At 38.1% G+C, this 22,705-nt stretch overlaps 1 protein-coding gene across 11 annotated transcripts in view; it reads left to right on the forward strand.

The window, feature by feature from the left end:
- CADPS2 (calcium dependent secretion activator 2) overlaps positions 1-22,705 on the forward strand; it is a 311,398-nt gene that overhangs the window by 142,305 nt on the left and 146,388 nt on the right. For all 11 annotated transcript variants that reach the window (XR_010828792.1, XM_066990707.1, XM_066990733.1 and 8 more), the window contains 2 exons: positions 7,739-7,850; positions 18,439-18,578. Coding sequence is in view for 10 of the 11 variants with exons in the window: in XM_066990707.1 (XP_066846808.1) it covers positions 7,739-7,850; positions 18,439-18,578 (252 nt within the window). In the remaining variant the exon portion in view is untranslated. The remainder of the gene's footprint in view (positions 1-7,738; positions 7,851-18,438; positions 18,579-22,705) is intronic.

Below are 22,705 nucleotides of genomic sequence, written 5' to 3' on the forward strand. Positions count from 1 at the left end.
TGTTTAGCTTATTAACTCTGTGATAAATTCTTAATAATTTTTTGCTCTGTTAATTCCCTTATTTAAAACAATTATTATTTTTATCAAAAGCAAAAAAATCCCAGATGATCAGGTTTTTTTTTGTTTGTTTGTTTTACTTTTGTTTTAGTCTAGTTGTGTAGAGGAGCCTTACAGTATAGCATATTCATAACAAACAACATATCCTTGCTGTTGCCAAAATAATGACCAGATTTGGAGCTTTCATCTCTTCAGAGCAGAGTTTCAGAGAGGGGTTGTCAATGTTTTGTAATGGAATCAGCCTTAAAGCCTTTAACATTTCTGCCGAATCCTTAGGAAAAAAAAAAAAATCAGTCTTTGTCAAGGACTATACAAGGTGGTGACTAGACAGTGCATTCAGAAGTTGCATTCTACTTAGAACAGCATGTGCAGGTGTTGAACACCCAGCTTTTCTACAGGGGAAGTGGTAAAGAGATGGCTTGTTGGACTGGGTTTCAAACAGCTAGTGTGCTCACTCAGAAGTTCCCAAAAATAGATATGCAAAATGTTGAAGAGTGGAGGGATATACCTGAGGAATGTTCTTTGCAAATGCAGGGTACACTTGGACATCTTTAGGTCAAGAGTTGTCCAAACCCTTCCTGAACCTCTGTCACAGCAGAGCTGCTGTTGCCATCCCTTTCCTAAAGGGATTTTTGCTGCTCCTTGGGAGGCGGTGGTCTTCCAGCAGTGGCTCCATTTCTGTCCTGCCTCCATACAGAATCTGCTTGTTGATAGTAACAGCACCCACCTTACCCGACTGTGTCGATACTAGAAAGTGAATTTTGGAAGTGGTGGCTGCTGCTGGAGGAAGAGTCAGGGAGGAAGTACTTCTTTCTAAAACCAGAAAGACCCTGTTACTACTCCAAGGAACGTGAGAGGTCCAGCCAATGTGGGTAGAATGGTAAAGGTTGGACTTGCATAGTGGACACACTGAAGTTAGACTGTTTTTCTGGTGTAGGCATATATGCGGAAATACCTTAAAAATAGTTTAAAGGGGTATGTGTAGAACCTTGTTTAGGTGACATCAAAGATGACACTTAAAGGCATATGACTTTCCACCCTGAGACCAAAATGTCCTTTTTTTCCCTGTATTTCCCCTTCCTTCTGTCATCCGTCTCTCCAGAACAAGTTATCTTTCTCATATCCATATTTTATAGTTTTAGGAGGATTTTAATGGGAACCTCAGGGTTAAAACCATTGCAGGAGTAGTGCTCCTTCACAAGCTGACAACTTTAAGAGTATTTATGGAATGTATCACAGTTTCTCTAGCGGGGATTGTAAAACAATGAATCTGTAGTTCTCAACAAGATTTTTCTATAAAATTGTGTAATCACAGTAACACAGGGAAGAACAGGGTTGAGACATGTAAAAGATTAGACAAGATTAGTTATGAATGTCTAAGATACTTGGCAAAGCCCATGGATTATTTTGCCTGAGCATGAGGGTCATTTGTGCCTGTACTGTAAAAGGACATTGTGATTTGTTTAAAACCTGCTTACTGCATTGCCTTTCAGCTGCAACTTAATGTGCTGGCTCTGATGCTGGAAATTATGCTCCTCGCACTTCTATCAAAATAAATGAGTAATTTTCAAGTAAAGAAATAAGAACAGGTAGACTGTTTTTTTTCCAAGAATATTTGCAATCTGAATCACATCATAAGAATTATAGAATGGTAAAAATATACAAACTCTTCTCCTTGTGGTTTCAAATGTGGACTTGAAATCCCACTGATGTAAAGGAAAATATATACATAAATATGCAGTGATTAAAATAATCATTGTGTTGCATATAAGGAATATTCATTACTGTATTAAATCCTTGATGCTATATAATAAAGTTTATATAAAATTTAAGTTTAAGTTTAAGTTTAAATAAAGTTTTCACCACTTGCACTGTGAGTACAGTTCCTGACCTGAAGATTATGGAAGATTATGGACATCTATTTTTCTACACCATTGTATGTTTCCAGACAATACAGAAACAACCAAGTCAATATAGATTCTTGAAGCAGTAGAGACGTGGGCATGTTTTGAAGATCTGGATATTGTATTTCCAGCTCCAAGACAGCACAGAGGAAGTGCTGGCAGATCACCACTGCCCCATGGAGCAGTCTGCTGCTAACAAACTGGCTTCAGTGGGTTGTCTTGCTTATTCCAACCCAGTAGCACGTCCCTCTATAGATAGGGAATAAAAGAGCTCCTCAAGAAGACCTCACAATGAGATTTAATGAAGGATGAAGAAATATTTTGAGGTAGATTTATGCAGTAGGTTTAAACCATGAATCAAACCTGAAAAGGAGGCACCAAGGAGAACAACGTGCTCTAGTTTTGGTTTCAAATAGGCAAAAGGAGATGAATTCTTAATTGCTGAGGAAAATCATATCCCAATGGTGCAAAATTCTTTATGTTTGATGTTTTGTCAGAGAGAAAATGTTCCAATAAGTAGTGTGAAAACAAATTTTCTAGATGTTTGCCTAGAATAATAAATTTTATAACATTCACTCCCATGTAAGACTGGAGATTTAAGGTCTCATAAAGAAAAGTTTTGACGAACAGAGACTGTGATTAGAGTGGAAAACCTGAGATAAATTTGCTGCTATTTCCAATATACAGAATGTGCTCTGAAATGAAGTAGAAAAATAAATTTGCTTAGAGTGGGTTCTGTGACACAGTGATAAGTCTTCACCTGAAATAAACATCCAGTGCCTTGCTGGGAGTGGGATTATCCAGGCTACTTTTGCAGTGAAAGGCAATGAACTTTGATAAAGGGCTCTGTCACTAATTATGTTATCTGCCCCATGTAGCTCTGACACCAGCAATGAAAAGAATGTGATCATCATTAAAGATGATCAATCAAATAATTCAAATTACTACAGAAAAGAGAATAAGTAGGTGAAACAGGAAAAATGATGAATACAAAGGAAAATAATGTAGAAAAATCAGAGCCTGAAGAGGTAGGATTTTTTTTAGCCTTAAAGTTGGTGGTTTTTAGAAGTCTAAAATACTGTTCATGTGCTGCAGCTGACAATGCAGTGGAACACTGCAGCATTTAGTGCTGAAATTATTGCATCTTCTGGATATTTTTCTAGCAAAATTTAAAAACAAAACAAAAACAAAGAGCAGACAATAATGGGAATGTTTGTAACTTAGTATGAATACCAAATGAGATCCACACTGGCACTGTTTGACAAAAGTTTTGTCAGACATTTCCCATGTTGTCACATCTAGCCCCAAAACCATGCACATTAGCAAAACTCATTGGACAGATGGCTTCTCTGAATCTGTGAAAGTGGCTAATTTGCTGTTACCATCACTTACTCATATTTGGTAGTAAAAGTATATGCTAGTATAAATATGAAAACATTATATTTTTCTATTACATTAAGAATAGTTAAAAAATTATTAAATATGTACTTCTTGTTAGAAATAACAATTTCAGAAATTAGGTGGATTAATTTGCCTGTACTTCTTATCACTCTTCTACAGTTCAGCATCTGCATAATTGAGCAAGCTTTAAAGAAGTGACCTGCAAAATGATTTGTCTCAAATGACATCAAAATGGCACATTCAATTTCCGTCTTTTCTGTTTTCACAGAAAGCCAGGTTGGAACATACAGGCTTACCTTCTCCTCTGTATGAAAATTTAAGTCAACTGCAGGATTTATTTTCTAACAGGAAATGTTTTGCTGTTGTTGCAATTGAAAAGTAAAATACGAAGAAAAGAGCTTTTCTTCGTTCCGTGCTCAAATTCACACATTGTTGGTTCTTATTGAAAAAGTTTTAAAAGTGTTCAATTAAACAACTGATAAGTTATTCAGTCATACAAATTACAGTGTCCTTCTCCGGGAAGATATCAGGGTGCAACCCTTACCTTAAAAGAAAAATAACTATTTACCTGCCTGTACCTTATGGCTTGGCTTTTAAAGGAAATGTTCCACAACACCAGCTCCAATGAGATGAAGGAGAAGTGAGAACAGGAAAATTTAATGTTTCAATTGTTATCTATAAACATATTTGATAGAATCCAAATGGGTTTTGGAAGAAAAATGTTTAATTTTTGAGAAACCAAGTGGATATAGTTATATTAGCACATAGGATCTATGAATTGAAATCAGAAATTTCAGTAATGGTGATCAAGATTCAGATCATGGTAATTACTGTTTAGATATTAATTCCATGAATTGTTAGGAACTAATAACTCCTAACCCATTCTTCACCATAAAACTTAACAGCTCCTTTTACAGATATATAGTTATGGAATAAATAGCCAAAAATATGGAAAAAGTTGAAAGAATTTTACAATAGAAATTTCAAGTCATTCAGTAAATTCATATTTATTGTCTTGGAAGGCTATATTTATGATCTTGGTGTTATGTAGTTTTTGAAGCAATTTACCTGCACAGTTCTTAGTCATGGATAATGATAGGACAGTAGCTTCTCTGTAGTTACTGTTTGCAAATACATGATAGGGTAATTTTAAGATGGTCTGTACACTGAAAATCTGATAGCACTTTTTAGCCTTTCAGGTATAGAAGCTGGAAGTGTGATATTCTATTTTAATGGAACTTGGTTAAAATGAAGTACTTAATAAAGAGTAAAAATAAATTGATAGCATGATGAGCTATCATAAAAGAAAATAAGCAGGGGGGGGAAATAGTTGAAAGCTGTCAAATCTTGAGCACCAGTGTTGTTTGATTTCAGAACAGCTAAGTGTATTGCAAAATAGGCTAGCTTATATATAGGCTAGCAGACATATTTTACTCACTCCATCCCTTATTTTGGATCACCATTAGGAAATGTTGAGTACCTCATATCTTGCTATATTCATAGCACAAACTTTACAGCAGTATTTTATTTTTAGCAAGACAAAAGTTTATTAGTGGATGCCGGTGATGCAAAATACAGATCACCTAGACAGCAAGGCCATTCTTATTACTGTGTTTCATTCTATATTGACAAAACAGAAAAATGCAAATTGTGAACTGTTATTTCAAGCAGTATTCATGTGAGCTAGCCTGCAGATGGGGTTTTAATATTTTACATTTTGCTTATGCTATAGTGTCTGTCTTCTGCTTCATGCTGCATCAATGACTGATGCATTAATAACATGCATAATAACATAATGTCCTTTTTGATGTACAGCATGTAGATAGAGCAGTTTCTTTTTGGACTATTGAATCTCTTATACCCGTTCTTATTCTTGGAAGAAGCAGACTAAAATGTTACCATTCGTATTTTGGGTGCTTTCTCCCAAGTTCTGATTTCAAATGGTATGAAAAAGGATACTTGTGCAAAGCTCCAACCAAACAGTGCTTGGGTTCTTGGAATCCACAGGGAATTATAAGGGAGATGAGCTATGAGCCTTGTATAAGTTTGCCGTGATATTGGCAGCTGAGATGTATATAACATCCCTACAAGTAAGCTAAAAAGCTAAAGAACGCAATCTTGGAATTGCCTTTTCCAATGGAATATAGTGCTAGTTCTTGAGGAATGCTGTTCAAGTCTAGGCAGTAGAAGTCTGTGACCACTTGCTTTATCAGGTAATTCACTTCAGGTAATTCACATGGTCATAAGAGGCTGTAAGACTTAGCTGAAGTCCTGATCAGCAAAGAGCGTGGAGATTAGTGCATGGAATATTTCCACCATGAACACTAAGCTTTGGGAATTGATCCAGACCATTGCTTTTCAGGCAAGGACTTTCATTCCCTGCTGTAGATGGAAAAAGGTGTGGGAGGATGTCAGTCAAAGACAGTGATCATATCTCATGTTAAAGATGATTCGTCTGATTTCTTTACTTCTTCTGTCTGTGAGTTAATAATAGCACTAGATCTTTGTAGAGAACCTCTTGTTTTTGTTTTGTTTTGTTTTGAATAGGAAAGAGTTTTTCCTAATTATTTGAGTGGTCCTGTCCTTCGTAGTGTGCACAGTTCCAGGCTTCTGGGAGCTCAGAGACAAATACATCCTTGTGCCCCCTCTCTTGAGAGTGCAGCTAACAACTTGTTTAGATCGTGTTTGAGATTGCAATGTAGTATTCTTCCAGGGTAGTGGGATCTGAGGGGAGACTGAAGATAAGAGAATTGCATCTTTTATGAAAGTGCTTTCTTCTTGGAAATCTCATTTCTGTATTGTGACAAAACCTAACCCCTGGGACTGCCTCTGGGAAGAGCAGCAATGCTAGGCATTATCTTGTCCTGCCAGTACAGCATCTATCATCAATCACAAAACAGGTTTTCTCCGAGGAAGGTAATTTCTTGACAGAGTCCCTGTTTCAATTTTTCAATTAGTGCCTTGGCTGAGACTAATGCTACATCCACCACAGACACAGGGACACAGAGAGAGAGCATCTGTCTAACCCAGGCAAAGCCAAGACAGAATAGAACAGAGATTTGGTAAACTTTCAGTGAACCTCACGTCTGTAGTTCAGCCACCTGTTCAGCCACACTGCTTTATGCAGAACCACCACTTTCTTAAGACTTTTTGGTTTCTGTTATATATTACTTTCTAGATTTTGTCTTGAAATCTGTGATTCATGTTAGTTGAAAGATTCTCTTTTTCCTATTAAGATCCCTTTTGCAGAGGGATCATACAGCTGTATGTTCATTTTCCAGAATGGAGAGACCATGTAAATTATTCTTGAAAGTAAAATTAAAATATCGTTTTTTGTAAATGAGGTCTTCTAAGGTTTTAGCTTGTGTGATTTTTTAGAGTATACTCTTACAGTCACCTATTTTCTTTATTTAGTCAGTTTCTGATGATCACAATAACTTAAATAGTGGAAAAACAAATGAAGAGAAACTGAAACTGTGCTTACTTTTTGCATTTTGTTTGTGCCTACTAGCATAATCAAAATCAGTATGATCAATGCAATGAGTGCAGTGCAACTCTTTAGGAAAATGGAACACCTTCTTGGAGGAAGTTACAATCTAATTAGTATACTCTTTTTTTTTTTTTTTTTGGTACGCCTGGCACACAGAGAGGGGAAAGCACTGACAAACCAACTGAGATTAAAGGTTTCCAGCTAGAAGTTTGTCTACCTAATTTAGCTTCTCCAAAAACAGGAAGTCTTGTGGCAGCAATTATTTTGCAGTTAAAGCCACTCTGATGACTATGAAACAATTTTTCCAGCTTTTACATTTGTGTTTACATTTTTCCCCCATACATTCCTGTACTAAACTGTAACATCTCATGAAACATAAGGTTTTTCAAATCATACTTTTTGCATATCCATTCATCTAAAGATAAGCATATATGTGGCGTGTTTTTTTTTTTTTTATTTAGAATCAAGACCTGATGCTTTGCTGAATGAGTGATTTGTATACACAATATACTGAACATAATATGTTTAGTAGAAAAACCTTTTTCTTGCTTCCTTGCTTGATTCTATTTTCCCCTGCGATGATATAATTTCCGTTCTTTGGGTGAGTTTTGCCATTAGCAATTTTATGACTGATTTTTGATGACGATTGTCATACAGAAGAACCCTGATTTGTCTTATCACAAAGAAAAGCCAATTCCATGCAAATATTTAATCTTGGATGTTCAAGAATGTACCTTTTCTCTCTCTCTCCTGCCCCCTTCTCCAGAAGTTTGGAAATTATGTTCTAGGAGTGCATTAGTGTGTGTTCTGTTCAAAAGATTACGGTCCTTTCACTCTAAAGTATTTTCTCTGTCCCATTTAAATTCTGTTCTTTTATTTATTGCAGATGGGGAACTCAAGGAGATTTTACCACTACTCACCCTCGGCCTGTTGTCAAAGTAAAACTCTTTACAGAAAGCACTGGGGTTCTGGCACTTGAAGATAAAGAACTAGGAAGAGTGAGTATTATGTGTAGAAATGAGAAATATGTGAGAAATTATGTGTAAAAATGTGAACATTGACAAAGTATACCATAAATGGTGTAAGGGATTTGGTACAGCACTTGCTCTGCTGCAGCTCTACCACACAGTGTTTTTTTCTTTTAAGGATGACTACTCTCAGTGTTCAAAACCTGGTATGTTGACTTGGATTGCTTTTCAGAAATGTGCACTGTAGATCTGTTGTGTTTTTCTTTGCCTTGTTTCAAACCTTTCTTAAAAAAATCCTTGGTGACGTATCACTGCTTTAGTTATTCAATGAGAAGTGAAGAGGGGGGAAACAGACTTGGCATGTAACACACACAACAAATAACTGGAGAAAGGGAAGCAAGGACTAAAACTGGTGGAACGATGTAAGGGGAGAAGGAGTGACAGAGATAATGTTGGATTAAAATAAGAGTTCTCACTCTTGTACTGTTTTAGCTTCCCTTTTCCCATTTGCCCTATCTTGAGAGGATCATTTATCCTTTTTAGACCAAAATCAGATGTTAGAGAACGATGTATCATATAAAGAGGAGGATTTGGTGAAAGAAGTAGATAGGATCCACAGATCTTGCCCCCATCTCCTTTTGAAAATCTCCCCTCTGACGTGTCACAAATAGAGGGAGGATAGCTCACTTTTTAACACTCAGTTTTGTATTCAGGGTCATGGCTGTTTCTCATTCAAGCGAGGAAGGCTTGTTAGGAAGAGCAGGGCTCTTCCCCACTTGGCGTGCTCCTACCACAGGCAGCTGCTTAAGAATCGCTTCTCCCACACATTCTTTCACATTCCTGCACCCTTTGTAAGGTCAGAGCTGTATCCTCGGTATTACCTTTTCTTGCCTCCTCTTATGTCTTTCTGAGATGTATGCAAGGTCGCTTGGTGAAGGACCTTGCAGCTGAGCAGTTCAGGATCGGTGATATTTGGACTGGGAGCAATGAAAAGAGATGGGGAGAGGATGCTGAAAGTAGTGCACAGTGCTGTTAAACACAGAGAAGTTCCTTCTCTGTCCCTGCTTGCTCAGTCCTTCCAAAGAAGCAAAAGAAAAGTCAGTGCAAAAGTGCAAGGCAGTGAGGAAGGAAATATATGGCTGTTGTGAACTGTGGCCAGTACAATCATTGCCAGGGAGTCAGAGAAGACAAGAAGCATTAACAAAATAAGGGGCTAAGAAGAACCAGGAGTGTTAACTGGAGCCTGTTGCTCTGCAGTGTTAAATAGTCAAAGTTCAGGTATAGGCCTTGGTCTGCTCTATTAGATTGCAGCTTATCTGCGTTTCTGGAACAGGAAGATAAAATGGTTTTAAAAGATTTTAAAGAATTGAAACATTTCAAATGTAAAATGTTGAATATAGACTTCACCTTAACTGTCTCCTATGGCCCCAGCTGATTTGCATTTTTTTTCCCTGTCTCTTCTCACTCCTGCCCTTCTTCTGACACAGCTGGATTTTTCAGCTGTTCAAACCATTTTAAAGAAGATAATAACTCTCTTTTCTTGATGGGGGGTGGTAAAGGGAGAAAGAATGAAAAAATAGGTAATTGAGAGGGGCTAGAGCTGAGCTTACCACTCTGGTTTTGGAGACTGATCCAGCTTTCCTGGACACAAAGCAAGACATGTAAATGGTGAGTGAGAAAAAAAGTAATCTTCTGTTTCTCTTGCTTATTCTTACTCTGCTGTTGTTTTTTGACACAAAGTCTGCCTGCTTTTAGCAGGTGCTCTGAGGTTTGGCAGTTTGTACCAGAATTAGGCAATTAAAATCATTGCCTTTAGGTGCTTTTTTTGTTCCTTGTCACAAAGGACAGAAGCCATCACCTTTTATTCACCTGCATTAAAGCTTGTGCTTAGACTGGGCATGGCAGACAGAAGTACCTCAGAGATTCTTACATACTAATTTTACATTTTATAATCCATTTCTGATATCTGTAAAATGTTCAGCCTCCATCCTTGACTCAAAAATGCCTTCTGAAGTATTTTATTCACACTTAAACAGGCGTGGAGACAATGTAGTGCATGCCAGCACACTGCTGTCCTCTGTAGCATTAAGATGCTGTGTGCGTTTACACAATCCACAGACATAAGTTGTCTGCTTTCTCCTTCCAGTTATATGTATGCTTTTCCTCATATACGTCTGCAGCTTTGCCAAGGTACTCCTGACTGATTCTGCAAGTCAGTAAGAGACAAACCTCCCTCAGTGACCTTATGCACAGTCCCTATGTGGTCCGTAGCAGTAGAAGAGAACATGAGAGAGGGCACGTTGGTCATGGTAGACATTGGGCCTGTTGGGCCTGTTTGGTTGTCTGTCTGTCCTCCTGCTCCTCCCAGGCATTGCTGACAGACACCTTCCACCTGCTGGTGGTAGACGCGTCCAACCAAGAGAAGAGGCAATCTGCCAGTTTAGGCTTGTGATTCAACCAGAGTATTTGACAGTGTTGGTGGGTAGCTTCAGGGGAAGATTGGGAGAATATTTGACAGGTTTTTGACAAAATAATTTTAAGGTAGTTTGTACCCTCATGATATACATCTAAGCTTTCAAGGGCGTATTTTGTTGTCACTGTCTTCATTTTCAGGTTTGAGAGATTTAAATTCAGGCAGCCTTAGGAAAGATGCCAGATCCCCCTGGATAACCTAATTCTGCTAAGAAAGTTTGTTAACTTCATGGCTGGTCAATACACTGCAGGGACATCCTGGAGTACAGCTAGGTTAGTTATGCTCAGAAAAGGCCTGAAGATACTTTCACTGGTATTTTTTCTGTAGTTAAAAATTCATCTCAAACTTGCCATTTCTGAGGTAGGCTTGCTGTAGACATAAGTTCTCATCTGTCACGTACTTTCTTCAAAATGTGTCTTGACCTGATACTGCTTTTCTGGATGAATGAAGTTTGCATTTCCCGCACCCTGAAGTTATTGTTGAAGGTTTTCTTCATTTAATCTATAATTAGAAATAGAAGCTACATGATTTGAATTTTGAGCTTCCATCAGGCACAAAAGGTATGTTCTGGCACCAACGGATCAGCTTATTATGCAGGTAGATCTCAGGTGCAAAATGTGGAGCCAGCGATGGATTTTCACAGAGCTGCAGAGAAGTTTTTCCTGTGCTCTGCTACAGGTTACAGCAGTCTCTAACACTCATTAACTCCAGATGTAGGCCCTGATCTCAGTGTGACAGCTCCTCAGTTTGAGGAGGCACTGCTGATTTCCAGAGGTACCTAGTTGGTGTTGGAGTGGGAGGGAAGCAGGCTTATGCTTTCAGTGAAGTGGGGAGCCCATACTTACAGCTTTATCCTCAGAAAGAGTACAAAATATAGATATCTAGAATATAAAAACTAGTGGCTGCTCAGCATCTGCTGCAGAAATCACCAGATGAGCACAAAGTGATAGGAATTTTTTAGCTGTATTCCACATCTTCGCCTTTCAAGGTATTTAAGATGTCCTTAACCAACAGGAGGTAGTAGTTATTATGGCACTTGTCTGACATTACTCTCTTCCTCTAAAAAATAAGATAAATCCATTTGTGAATGCCGAGAGCAGATTTTGCTTGTTAGGGGATATTTTTCTTGCTTCCTGCTGACCGCTTTCAGTATCTTTAAATAAAAAGGAAAAGTTTAACCTCTATTCTCTGTTCTACAGAAACTGGAGTATAGGTGGATAAGCTCAGTTTTCTGCTGAAACAACCAAGTGGAAAAACATGCTGAACAGGAGAGGAAGGGGTGTTATTTGGATTTGAATTTGACAGAACACGAGCTTCTGGAGTCACGGTCTGTGTCTGTGATTGTACAGACCTCAGCATCCAGCGTGCCAATGAATTTAACTTCTAGAAAGTGAGGCAGGTTGTGTCGCTGAGGCTAAGTTTGTTCTAATTGCGAAATGTTCAAAACTTTAATCAAGTATCTTTGAAATGCGTGTCCCTGTTTTTAGGTGACACTGATCTGGCTGCCTCAGTAGTTATGTATACAGATACAAAAGGCAGAATTGATAGAAATGTTTGCGTTTGTATGTGCAACAGCTGAGGAAACATGAAGAAGCAGAGTTTGGAGTAAATACTTCTGAAAAATCAGCCCGGTGGTTTTTGAAACTCAGGGATCTGACACCACTTTTCCTTGTTCAGTACTTTGTGTATGAAGATGTTCAAACCTAGTAATTCAAAGTGACAGCCATTGTGCTTGCTTAGCACACATGTGAATACAATGTGAGAACAGCAGGTGGTGTTTGATTACTGGTACTTTCTGAATATAAGAATATTTCAATCTCCTTGCTCTGACTATTCAATTAAAAGCGAACTATTGTCTCCCAGCCTGCTTGTCACAGTCAGCTGCAGCCGGCAATAATTAGCTTTGCAGTTACATGGTTGTTTTTTGTTTTGTTTTGTTTTGTTGGTACTGTTCTTCTTGATTTGATTTAAAGACATTACGAAATAGCTTGCTGGTTAGGTACCCATACTTGCACGACTGCCTAGTCTCTGAACACTGACTGCACTGGGCTTGTTGTTTATCTTTTGTGCTGTGTCTGAAGGCCCTCTGAGCAGCGACAGTTTCATATTGTGAATACATTAATTTAAAGCCTGCCATCACGGGAAATACATTTCTCCATCACATTTAGAAATGACTGAGATTTCGCAGGTCTGTATTTAAGTTTGGAAAATGATACCGGATTGCTTCCTCCACCCCCCTTTTCTCTTGTTCCCCGAGAAGTCTGCCTGTCAGCACTGCATTATGTCTGGCTCCGTGTCGTCGTTCCCATGCTAACAGTGTTTTTCTCAGTAGCTCCTCTGCGAGCGCCTCTCAGAAATTCTCAAGCTGTTTTTCATTCAGGCATGCTCTCTATTAGGTTTGGGGAAGGGGCTGCTTGGGAAGATCTGTTCAGGTAAGTATTCAGATGGTAGCAATCAGTATCCATTGAATGTATAAATTGCAAACTCTTCTTTCACTATGCACCTGTTCAGTTTTTCTCTTTGATTTTTGTTTCTCTTTAGCCACCTGTTACCCGAAGCCTTGTCTGAGTGCTTCAGCTGTAATACAATCGTAGCTGAAAAGCAAGAGATCTCTCAGTAGATGAGATCATGGAGCTGGCATAAAATCCCCATATGCTCCCTTGCTGATCAAGATCTTATTAACCCTTAATTTTTAAGGGGAGTCACTTTTAAGAGAGTCATCTCCTTATTCCACTTCTACCTCCAGTCTTGTCTCTCTTCTCGAGCTGGTTGTGCTTCACTGTCCTGGTGGCAGCAACTCATGACTTCACACTCAGAAGCATAAAGGACTTGAGTGCAGTGCTGTGTTTTGTAGCCTGCTGGTGGGACACTGAAGGGAACTTCACTTCTTTTCACACTGACAGCAACTTCTGGCTTGCTGACATCAACCTGTATGTGGGCAAGGGGCTGATGTAGCTGGGAAGAGCTCCAAACTATCAAGTTGTGAGGGAAGGTGGCTTGAGAAGGGTTAGTAAAGTCTAGCAGAAGCAAAAGTTCTGTTAAAAGCAGGGGAGTGTCCCCTAAATAGGTATATGGCCAGAATTGCACAAACAACGTAACATTAAAAGGTCTCTAAACTACTTTTAGTCATGTTTTCTGCCCCAGACCAGCTTTATTAATTTTTGGTCTGCAACACTATTTTCAGATCAGTCAGTCAAACTGTTTAACTAAGGAACTTGCCTATGATCTTTGCTCAGACAATGACTGGCAGCACAAATTTGTATGTGCCAAATAATAATGGGTGATTATTTCATAACATAAAATTTGCCTGTCCTCTCTGCTTGCACTGGCATCATTTATCTTTTCAAATCACTGCATTTTAAAACACAAAAGAAAAAGCCTTCCATAGAATGAATTATTAGTCCTGTTGCACGATGAAAGCTTCAATACAGTTGAGGGAGCATATCATCTTATGTGCAGGGTACTTAGTGTTTTACATTGTTTTAAATAAGCACAAATTGCTGCAGAAGTGTCTTGGGTAGAGCATGGGAGTTGGAGAACTTGGTTCCTCCAGTTCATCCTGGGGCTTTTTGCATAAGTCTGTGTGTATTACTTATTCTGAACAGAGCTGGCAGTCCTACTTATGATTAAGGGCATGTGTCATAAGATTCAGTTTTCAATTGCTTGTAACTTAGCCAGACTTCAACTGTTCAGGCTGAAGTTTTTCATCCTAGATATGGAATAAAATAAAATGTGCATTTTGTCAATGACAAAAAGCAATAATTTCTAGTGCTACTTGTACTCTGGAAGAATAAGTGAGGCATGGGGAATTGTTTTAAACTCTTCTGTCTTTCCCACTGGGGACTGTATAGTTTGAAGAAAGACGGGCAAGAAGCTGTTCAGGGAGCATTGTGGGCCTGGGTGCCTGGAACAGCACGGGCTCCCTGGAGCAGGTGGCGGAGCAGGTCCTTGAAGCCAGGGAGCAGGGCAGGATGGGGACACGGTGGGCATTGGCGACCTCCCTGCGGACAGGAATCAGCTGACGGTTTGGTCTGTTTTTTGAAGATGTCATAGGCTGTGTTATGAAGAGGCTGTTACTGGGCTGCACCTTTATTTTCTTTAAGGCCAACTGGTGTGAGGTGTACTGAAGGTGAGAGGGGAATTTTCTTGGTTTGTTTTTGTCATAGCATATCAGCTGTCATCTGCCAGTCATCCAGGGCATTATGGAGTAGCTACTTCTTTACTTTCATCTCTTTGCTTGTGATGGGGATCCAAAACTCAGTGTAGTCTGCTCAGACTTACTCCAGTTATCAAGGTCTGATGCCCAAGGCCTGAGATCTCAAAATGTGTCTTAGACCACCCCAACTTGTTAAATCTTTCTTAGCTTGAATACTTGGGTTAGAAGGGCAGGTAACTCCAGCACTTGGGATCAGCTCCTGAATATTGGGAGGGGAAGGGCGGGATGGAAAAGGGGAGCAGCCGAGATGCAAGGACATGAATTGGCTGAAACTGAACTGAGCTGTGTGTGTGGCTTGGGGGAAAAGGAGAGATTATCCTGACTCTTGATTTTTCTCAAGTGTGTTTCCAGCTTGCTGCTCAGCTGGTCTCTTAGTTTTGTTGGTCCCCTTTGAAGGCTGTATTATCTTTTGACAGCATGACAGCTGCGACCAGGGATGGTTAGCTCGAGAGTCTTATCTTAACCGTAAGAATAGTGATGTTTTCTGTGTAGCGCTTTTGACTCTGAACCTTCTGCTTGTTTATCTGCTCTGAGAAAGCAAGATTGTCACAAGTTCAGTTTGTTTCGGCTTTCAGGGTGTTTTGCACAACTCACCCCTTCTTTCAAGGCTTTTTTTTAAAGGAGGATATGATCAATGTGCCAAAGATAGAGGAGAGTTAAGAGCTGTTCAGCTGGATTAACTCTTTGGCTTAGGTGCACTTCAAATAACATCTTGTATTGTGATCCTGCTGGGGACTTAAACACGCAGCTGAATTACAGTAAATGATGATTAGTTAAGTCCTGGAGTGATATTAGCTGAATATATTTCAACCTGTGATACTTCAGGTCCAGGTGAGAAACTCTGCATCAGCCATTTGCAATAGAGAAACAGTGTTCTGAGAACCTTCCCTTGCACAAATACGTAAGTGTGCTGCTCTATAACATTTAAGATTTCTGTATTTATTTCACATAGTCAGTTACCAGACCACAGCTGTGTATTTTTAATGATCACGAGATGATTGGATTTACTGTTTTACCTCAACTCTCAGTGTTGTGATACTGTTAAATTGCCTGTAATTGGCCTACACAATGCAATGCACAGCAGCTATGTTTGCTGTGTAGTAATATTCTGGTCATAAATAGCACATTATGCATTTTAGTGCAGATTACCTGTTAGGTTACTTATTTTTAAAAAGTCCTAGAATAACAACTTGTAGTTTCCTGTGCTACTGCTGAGTAATCTACAGTGAGGATGTTCACAGGTATAGGAACAATAAAATAACAACACGAAACAAAAATTAATTCAGAAATATCTGATGTAGTAGGGATTTTATAAAACTTTTAGAAATATTAGGCATAGTGAAAGAGTATTCTGTAGGTGAGTTTTGTGTCCTCCAGAGAAGAGCTATGAGTTGATACCATTTTATTTTCTTATAAGTAGACTATACACCTAGAGCTACATCTGTAAGATTAAAATCCAATAAACATGCAGAAAGTACATCTGAGACAAACAGTCTGGAAAGTTTCTCAGTGGGCAATGGAAATAATATTGCATTGCATCACTGTGGAGAAGATGCTTTTAATCCAAATTTCAGCAACTTTTCCTGTCTTGAGAAGTTTGCACAGTGTTTTGGTTTCAGTGATTTCAGCAGAGCTCACAATTTGTGCCACTCGATACGATACACAGTGGTTAGGATTGCCCTTACAGGAATATTAGGCTTAAGGTTACTGTGAAGATGGTTAATACTTACAGAATACTCTGTGTGCATGTGTAAATGGGTGTTTTTGTACAATGATAAAAATGTTTGATGATAAAGTTCTTGAAATACAGTTTGTAGACTCTAGTCTTTTTAGCTCTCATTGTTTAAAGCTGGAAGGAATGGCAAAGTTTAATACAAACACAACACAGTGCATATCTAAGTATTCTGCCAGATACTTACTCATTGTAAGAGGTTTGAAAACAAAGCTCCAAAATACTTCTTTAAAAATTCAGAAAAGGAATTGTCAGTACTGAAGTTATGAATTAATTATACACTTGTCAGCTTATATTTTCATCAGCATTCTAAAAAATCAAAAAGTTGACAGGAGAAAGATGTCACTTGAGATGCATGAGCGGTAATAAGCTGTTACAGGAGAACAGTAACTACAGTCTGTAGAAAAGAAAAAATTCATGGCATCACCTACAGTCCTATATGAATGCCAAGTGATTAAATGCAAGGAATGAGTAATAATTCTGTTTATATAATCTTGTATTTAAAAAGGTAAACAAGCTAAAAGTTGTTTCTGTTTGAGGCTTCAGAACTCAAAGGTTGCCATTCTCATAATGCTCTTCAAGGGATGACTTTTACTTAGGAGGAAAATGAACGTGCTTCTTGGGAGGGAGGGAGTAAGCTCTGTTATAAATAGTATTTGCTATGCATTTGCAAAAAGAAAAAAAATCACTTTCTGATTTATGACAACGAATATATTGTTTTTTCTTCTATCTCTTTGAAAGGTACTGAATGTACTCAATAGTTCTGACAGGTTATTTCTCCCACTGCCATAGAAGTTGCACACTTGATTAGGGGTGATGCATTGTATTTTTCTGCTTTGCTACTGCCCCTTATATTATTGGGGTGCAGGAATGTGTTTCTGCAAAGTATGAGGAGCTGAAGGCCTTCGGTTTAAGTCATCTTTCAGATGATTATATCTGAATGACACTTGTAATATTTTGGGCTTCATAATAACCACTAGATTTATGCTTGCTTGAAGATTCTTACTCAAATCCTTGATTAACATTCCTGATAACAGAGGGGAAAGTATATTGTGTTTTATATATATGACACAAGTACTATGTATAAGAAATTAATTTGGTGGTTAACTTTGTGATTAATTTCAGTTTCCAAAAAATAAAAGATGTGGAGAGCACTGCATTTCAGAGTTTTGTTATTTTTTTAGATACTGTTTTGTGACAATGGTAATTCAGAACTCACTGAATGTTACAAAAGTCTCCAAAATAATGTGTTTAGACTGTATTAAAGTCTAAATTGATTTAGAAGTAGTATTCATAATAAGAATGAAGGGAAATCATATTTCAGCAACACTTAACTGCTAAACATGTGACTATAGTTGAGGATTTAATTAAGCAGTAATATTGAATTGTACTAGCTATAAATGGATAAGCTTTTTGGATGGTAAATAAATATTTAACAGTTTGTGACCAATAGTAGTCTAAAATCAATGTTTAATAAGTAATATAAATTTACTGATAATTTTAATGTTTCAGTTAAGTATTTTAAAATTCTTTTTTTTTTTTTTTTGTCTTTCACTGTCAATTTAGCAAAATGTTTGTGTACTGCATGTGAACTGGACATGGTGTCTTATATTTATTATAATGCATTTGCAGCAAAGATGCTTTGGGATTAATCTCTGATTTCTGTAATTTTTACTATAATTGTTTTTTATTAATGCTATTGATTCAATAATGGAGTTAGTAAGAAAGAGCATATTTTGGTTTTATTCGCTCAAGCAATGTCACTAGTTAAGTCACTTGGTAAATAGTGCTATAGCATATCGTTTCAATCGCGTGTTCCCAGTAGTGCACTGAGCAATATGAAAGTTTAGGCTCTTGTTTAACTCTATGTGACCATCTTAAGGTGTTAACAGTTGCTCATTGTTTAAAACTGTTAAATCAGAATGAACTAATGCAGGATTTTTTTTTTTTTTAAAGTCATAATATGAAGACTTCCATTTCTAATAAATGAGTCAGTTCATTTTGAAAATTCTTCTATTGTATTAGGATTGCATCAAATGGTTTACTAGATTTATGAAACCTTTTTTTTTTTTTTTTGTTAAGTTGTCTATCATGTTGGAGGAGGTGCAACAAGTATCTGAACTGCTTATAAGTTTCTGTTAAAGAGTAGCAGATTTTTTCTGTCAGCTTACTGAAGCATTTATTTTATGACTTGCAGGTAGTGTTGTATCCAACATCCAACAGCTCAAAGTCACCTGATCTACATAAAATGATAGTCCCCAAAAACAGCCAGGACAGTGACTTGAAAATTAAACTGGCAGTGAGAATGGATAAACCACCTCACATGAAGCACTGTGGGTAAGTATCCATTTTCTGTCTGCCTGTATTTTATTTTTTTGCTTCTCTGTGCCTGTATTTAACGGCATATAGATAACAATATAAACATTGTAAAACAATATAAATCTATACAGCAGTTGCTATGGCATGGAATTGTTATATCCTTCTTTTATACAAAAAGTTTGAAATAGTCAGGAATAATGTCCAATTCAGAAGTTCAGTGGGGTGTAAAGACAGATGATGAGCTGACTAACATGCAAAACTAAAAGTACAGCACCAGTTAGAAACTGGTTTTAAATGTTGTAATTTGTAGCACTTTGGAAAAAACAAATTTAATACTAAGGAAATTAACATTTTTCTATTAACCTCAGTGTGGTGGTATTTGCAACACTGTCTCTCCCTTTCTTCCTCTGTCCACTGTCTGGTGTTTCTCTTGAAAAGCATTTGGGTAAGTGTACCAGTTTAAGGATGTTTTTCTGTCTAAGACTGAAACTATATGCAATAGATTATTTTTAAAAACAGCCCCCTGCCTAACTGCCACCACTATTCCTCATCTCGACTGCAAAAGCAGACAATGTTGCCTGCAGTAAGCAGGGCTCTGTCTCTTGTTATAAAGCAATCACCAGAGTTCTTTTTCAACTTTCTAACTTCTTCTGAATACAGTGGAAGTACATTTCAAAAGAGAACTCTTCTAGATGTTAATATATAATTAGCAATGGCTGTACTATTTAGACTTCTTTTTAATCTCTTCCTGTTAATATTCTGCTTGTTGCAGTTGTGAAAATTTCCCATATGTGATACTTTTTATTCCTTTTTTTTAAAAAAAAAAAAAAAAAAAAAACTTACATAAGTTTTGGCAAAGCTGTAATTAGGCTGAAATTTCCCATTTACCTACTTCAGCCCTCATTTTGGTTTTGGGAAAACTAGAACTGATCAGGACTGTAACAATGAGACTTGCTGGCTGCAGCCTGCAGTTGGTAACCAGGAGATTGGGAGGACAGAGAGGGAAACCAGGCATGGAGACAGAGGGGCGGCCCAAACTGTTGTGCTTAGAGATTGGGGCTGAGATGAGAAGACCTTGAAGTAGGGCTGCAAATCCGTGTATAAGGGAAATAGGATCATGTTGCAGGAGCAAGCAAGCTGATATGAGTAAGGTGGAAGGAGTGGAGAGGGCTTAGGGAGGAGAGAAAAGTGTTACTCTGTACTAAAATGTGATGCTCTCCTGTCAGTCCCCTCCCTCTTCCCTGCTTGGTCATTGTGACACATACATGTCTGGATTTGGTCCACTAGCATGATTTCAGTCTTCTAGAGCTGTAAGGTATTGCAGCACTCACTGCTTCAGTTAGTCCAGAGATGGCACAGTGCTGCCCATGTTCTTCAGCGGTTTGTCACAAAGCATACACAGTGCTGGGATACAAGGACTGATTTGTGACTCTCAGTACCTTTAATTCCTTCTACCTGTCTGCAACACATCAGATTTCTTCACAGGGTGTTAAGACAGGCAACCAACTAATGTAAGTGTGGTTCTGCCAGTGAAACAGATTAACCCTTGCTTAATTCAAATACTTTATTGACAGAAACTAATAGGGCAATAACAACTGAAATTAGTATAGCAGTAGCATTTAACAAAGCACTTGTTGAACCACATGAGTAACAAATAGTACACAACAGATTCATTTAACTCGCACTTGACCTGGCATGGTTGTATACTTCATTTTACAGCTACCTCAGGGAGGTTGTGCGGGAGCATTGCTCCCAACAGGTGACAGGTTGCTGATCCACATGCTGTCCACAGATAAAATTAGGGTATAGCGTGCAGCTTTTTTGACCGGGGTCCAGCAACAAGGATAAGGTTTCAGTGCTTCCTCCCATTGTGCTTCAGGTTTCTCCACAGAGATTGTCTCAGGCAGGGGCTGTTCTTGTGGGGTCTTCAGAGGGTCTTCCTCACCATCCAGTTTGCTTTTCCATACTAGTTTATGTCACTAGTCTTCTTGTATGAACATTACATGGGTTGTCCAATAAAATGTTACTTTCAGGATTTAACTCAATCATCATTTTCACCTACTGTTTCTGGTTACTTCCTCACGCTGCTTTTGGATACTAATCTTCTGGCACAGTTGTTTACTTCTCCATTTTACTGTAGGGTCACTGCTGTCACTATTCTCCAGGCAAAAACTGGTTTTCACCTTCCCACCAAAAATGCTCAAGGTCAGTCATAGTTTCCCTTCCTTACAGCCATTAGCTATAAAGATTGTTACCTACACATTTGTCTAGCAAAGTCAGGGCACCGACGGAGAGCTGTATGGTCTCCCCCATCATAAATATATATGAAATTAAATAAAATGTTAATGATGCCTATATTAACCATTGAAAGAGTGGATGAAACATTTTATGGCAGCACTGGAGTTGCAGTGAGAGTGAAGAGGGTGTTTATTTGGAGGGAAATAACCAAACTGCTAGAAGAATTATTAAATTCAGGAACCCTTAATGTAAGGAAAGGACATCACTGAGGCACTGTCTGCTGCCTTTTCTTGACTTCCTCTGTGAGTAAAAGCATTGTACTAAGTGGACATTTGCTATGTTTTCAAGAGAGGTTCCTGTCCGATTCATCACACATTAAATCTATTCATGTTCAGGACTGATTCTTCATTTATCTGAGAAATCCTCATTTATGTAGGGGCTGGAAAACATGCAGCAAATGAAGGAGAGTATTATGGGAGGCAGAGGAATATTTTGTGCTGCAGGTAGCTGAGGGGTGTCTGGAAGAACTAGTTTTTATCCCTGATTGTGCTAAACGGAGGAACTAGTCTGCCACCTGTAGTAGCTGGTGATATGTCCCTCATTTCTTGTGCTCAGTTTGATAAACTGGAATGTGATTTCATAGTGGTGCCCAACATTCACAAGACAGCTGAAATCAGTGGAAACTGGCCTATAAATCTACATATAGATAAAAGTTTTATTAATTCAGTTTAGTTGTGAAGTTGTCATAAACACTTGAAGGTAAATCTTGGAAAGCAACTGGTAGAATGAGCTCAGGGAAGAAGGGAGGCAGCAGCCGCTTCAGTCACACAGGACCAGAGGCTTGCACTCTGCCAGCCAGTGTTGTTGTGGTGCCAGGCCCTGCAGCTCTCTGGTGAGCCTGCATGAGGTAGAAAAACAAATAACTTGATTCTAGCTATAAATTGGTGTTTGCATAACATGCAGTGAAACAGGCCATAGGAGAAAGTAAATTGCTGAAGAGCTGGAAGGCAACTGCTGCTATCCTGAAGAGTGAAAAGTACTGGGACGTTTTTCCTTTTTTCTTTTTTCTTTTTCCTTTTTCCCTGTTTGGTATGTAGTCAGATATTTAAGCACAGTGTCATAGTGTACACAAAAAGGGGAAAAATGAAAGGGTGTGTTCAGTCTTATTTCTGGACTTTTGTCATTTGGGCAAGTTGTATTTTAATAACAGGCTTTTAATGTACTTAGTGTGATTATCCACCTTACATTGTAATTCTTCAGCTTCTTTTTCAGAAACATCTCATGTTTTACCTTTGCCCAGTCTTTCAACTAGACAACTTGCATTAACCGTGTGGCAGAGTTAACAAGCAAACATACAAGGTTCCTATTTGTCTCATTGGAGAAAAAGGCAATCTGTTGGCATTAAGTAGTGCCTTCCAGCTGGGAATCTCAAAATGTATTCAAAATTAAATTAAAATCTTACCACACAGCCAATTTCAGAAAGAGGGATCTTATTAGACGAATGCTATATCAAGATTAAAAAAAATAAAAAATTAAATTAAATTTTAAAAAAAGGTAATATGAAACCTGTTTCTCAGATATAGGAGCTATGCTTAAATATTTCAGATTCTGCAGGATCAGTAAAATCGATGGGCCCAAACTAATTGTGGGTTTACAATTTTATTTCTTGGAAAAAGTTTCTCCTATTTAAAACTGACTTTATTTATTGACATGGGACATGCTGACAGTCTTCAAAACCTGTCTTGCATTTATGCTTCAAGAATATTCAGTTTTATAAATTATACTGTCTTGTAATTGGATTGATATTTTAAATTCACAAACCATATTCTGGACTGCAGCACCTTCAGATCATGTTCCCTCTTTAAATTTCCGTCATAACAAATAATTATATTTCAAATGAAATTACA

This window comes from Anser cygnoides, chromosome 1, assembly GCF_040182565.1.
Source record: "Anser cygnoides isolate HZ-2024a breed goose chromosome 1, Taihu_goose_T2T_genome, whole genome shotgun sequence".
Classification (NCBI taxonomy): Eukaryota; Metazoa; Chordata; class Aves; order Anseriformes; family Anatidae; genus Anser; species Anser cygnoides.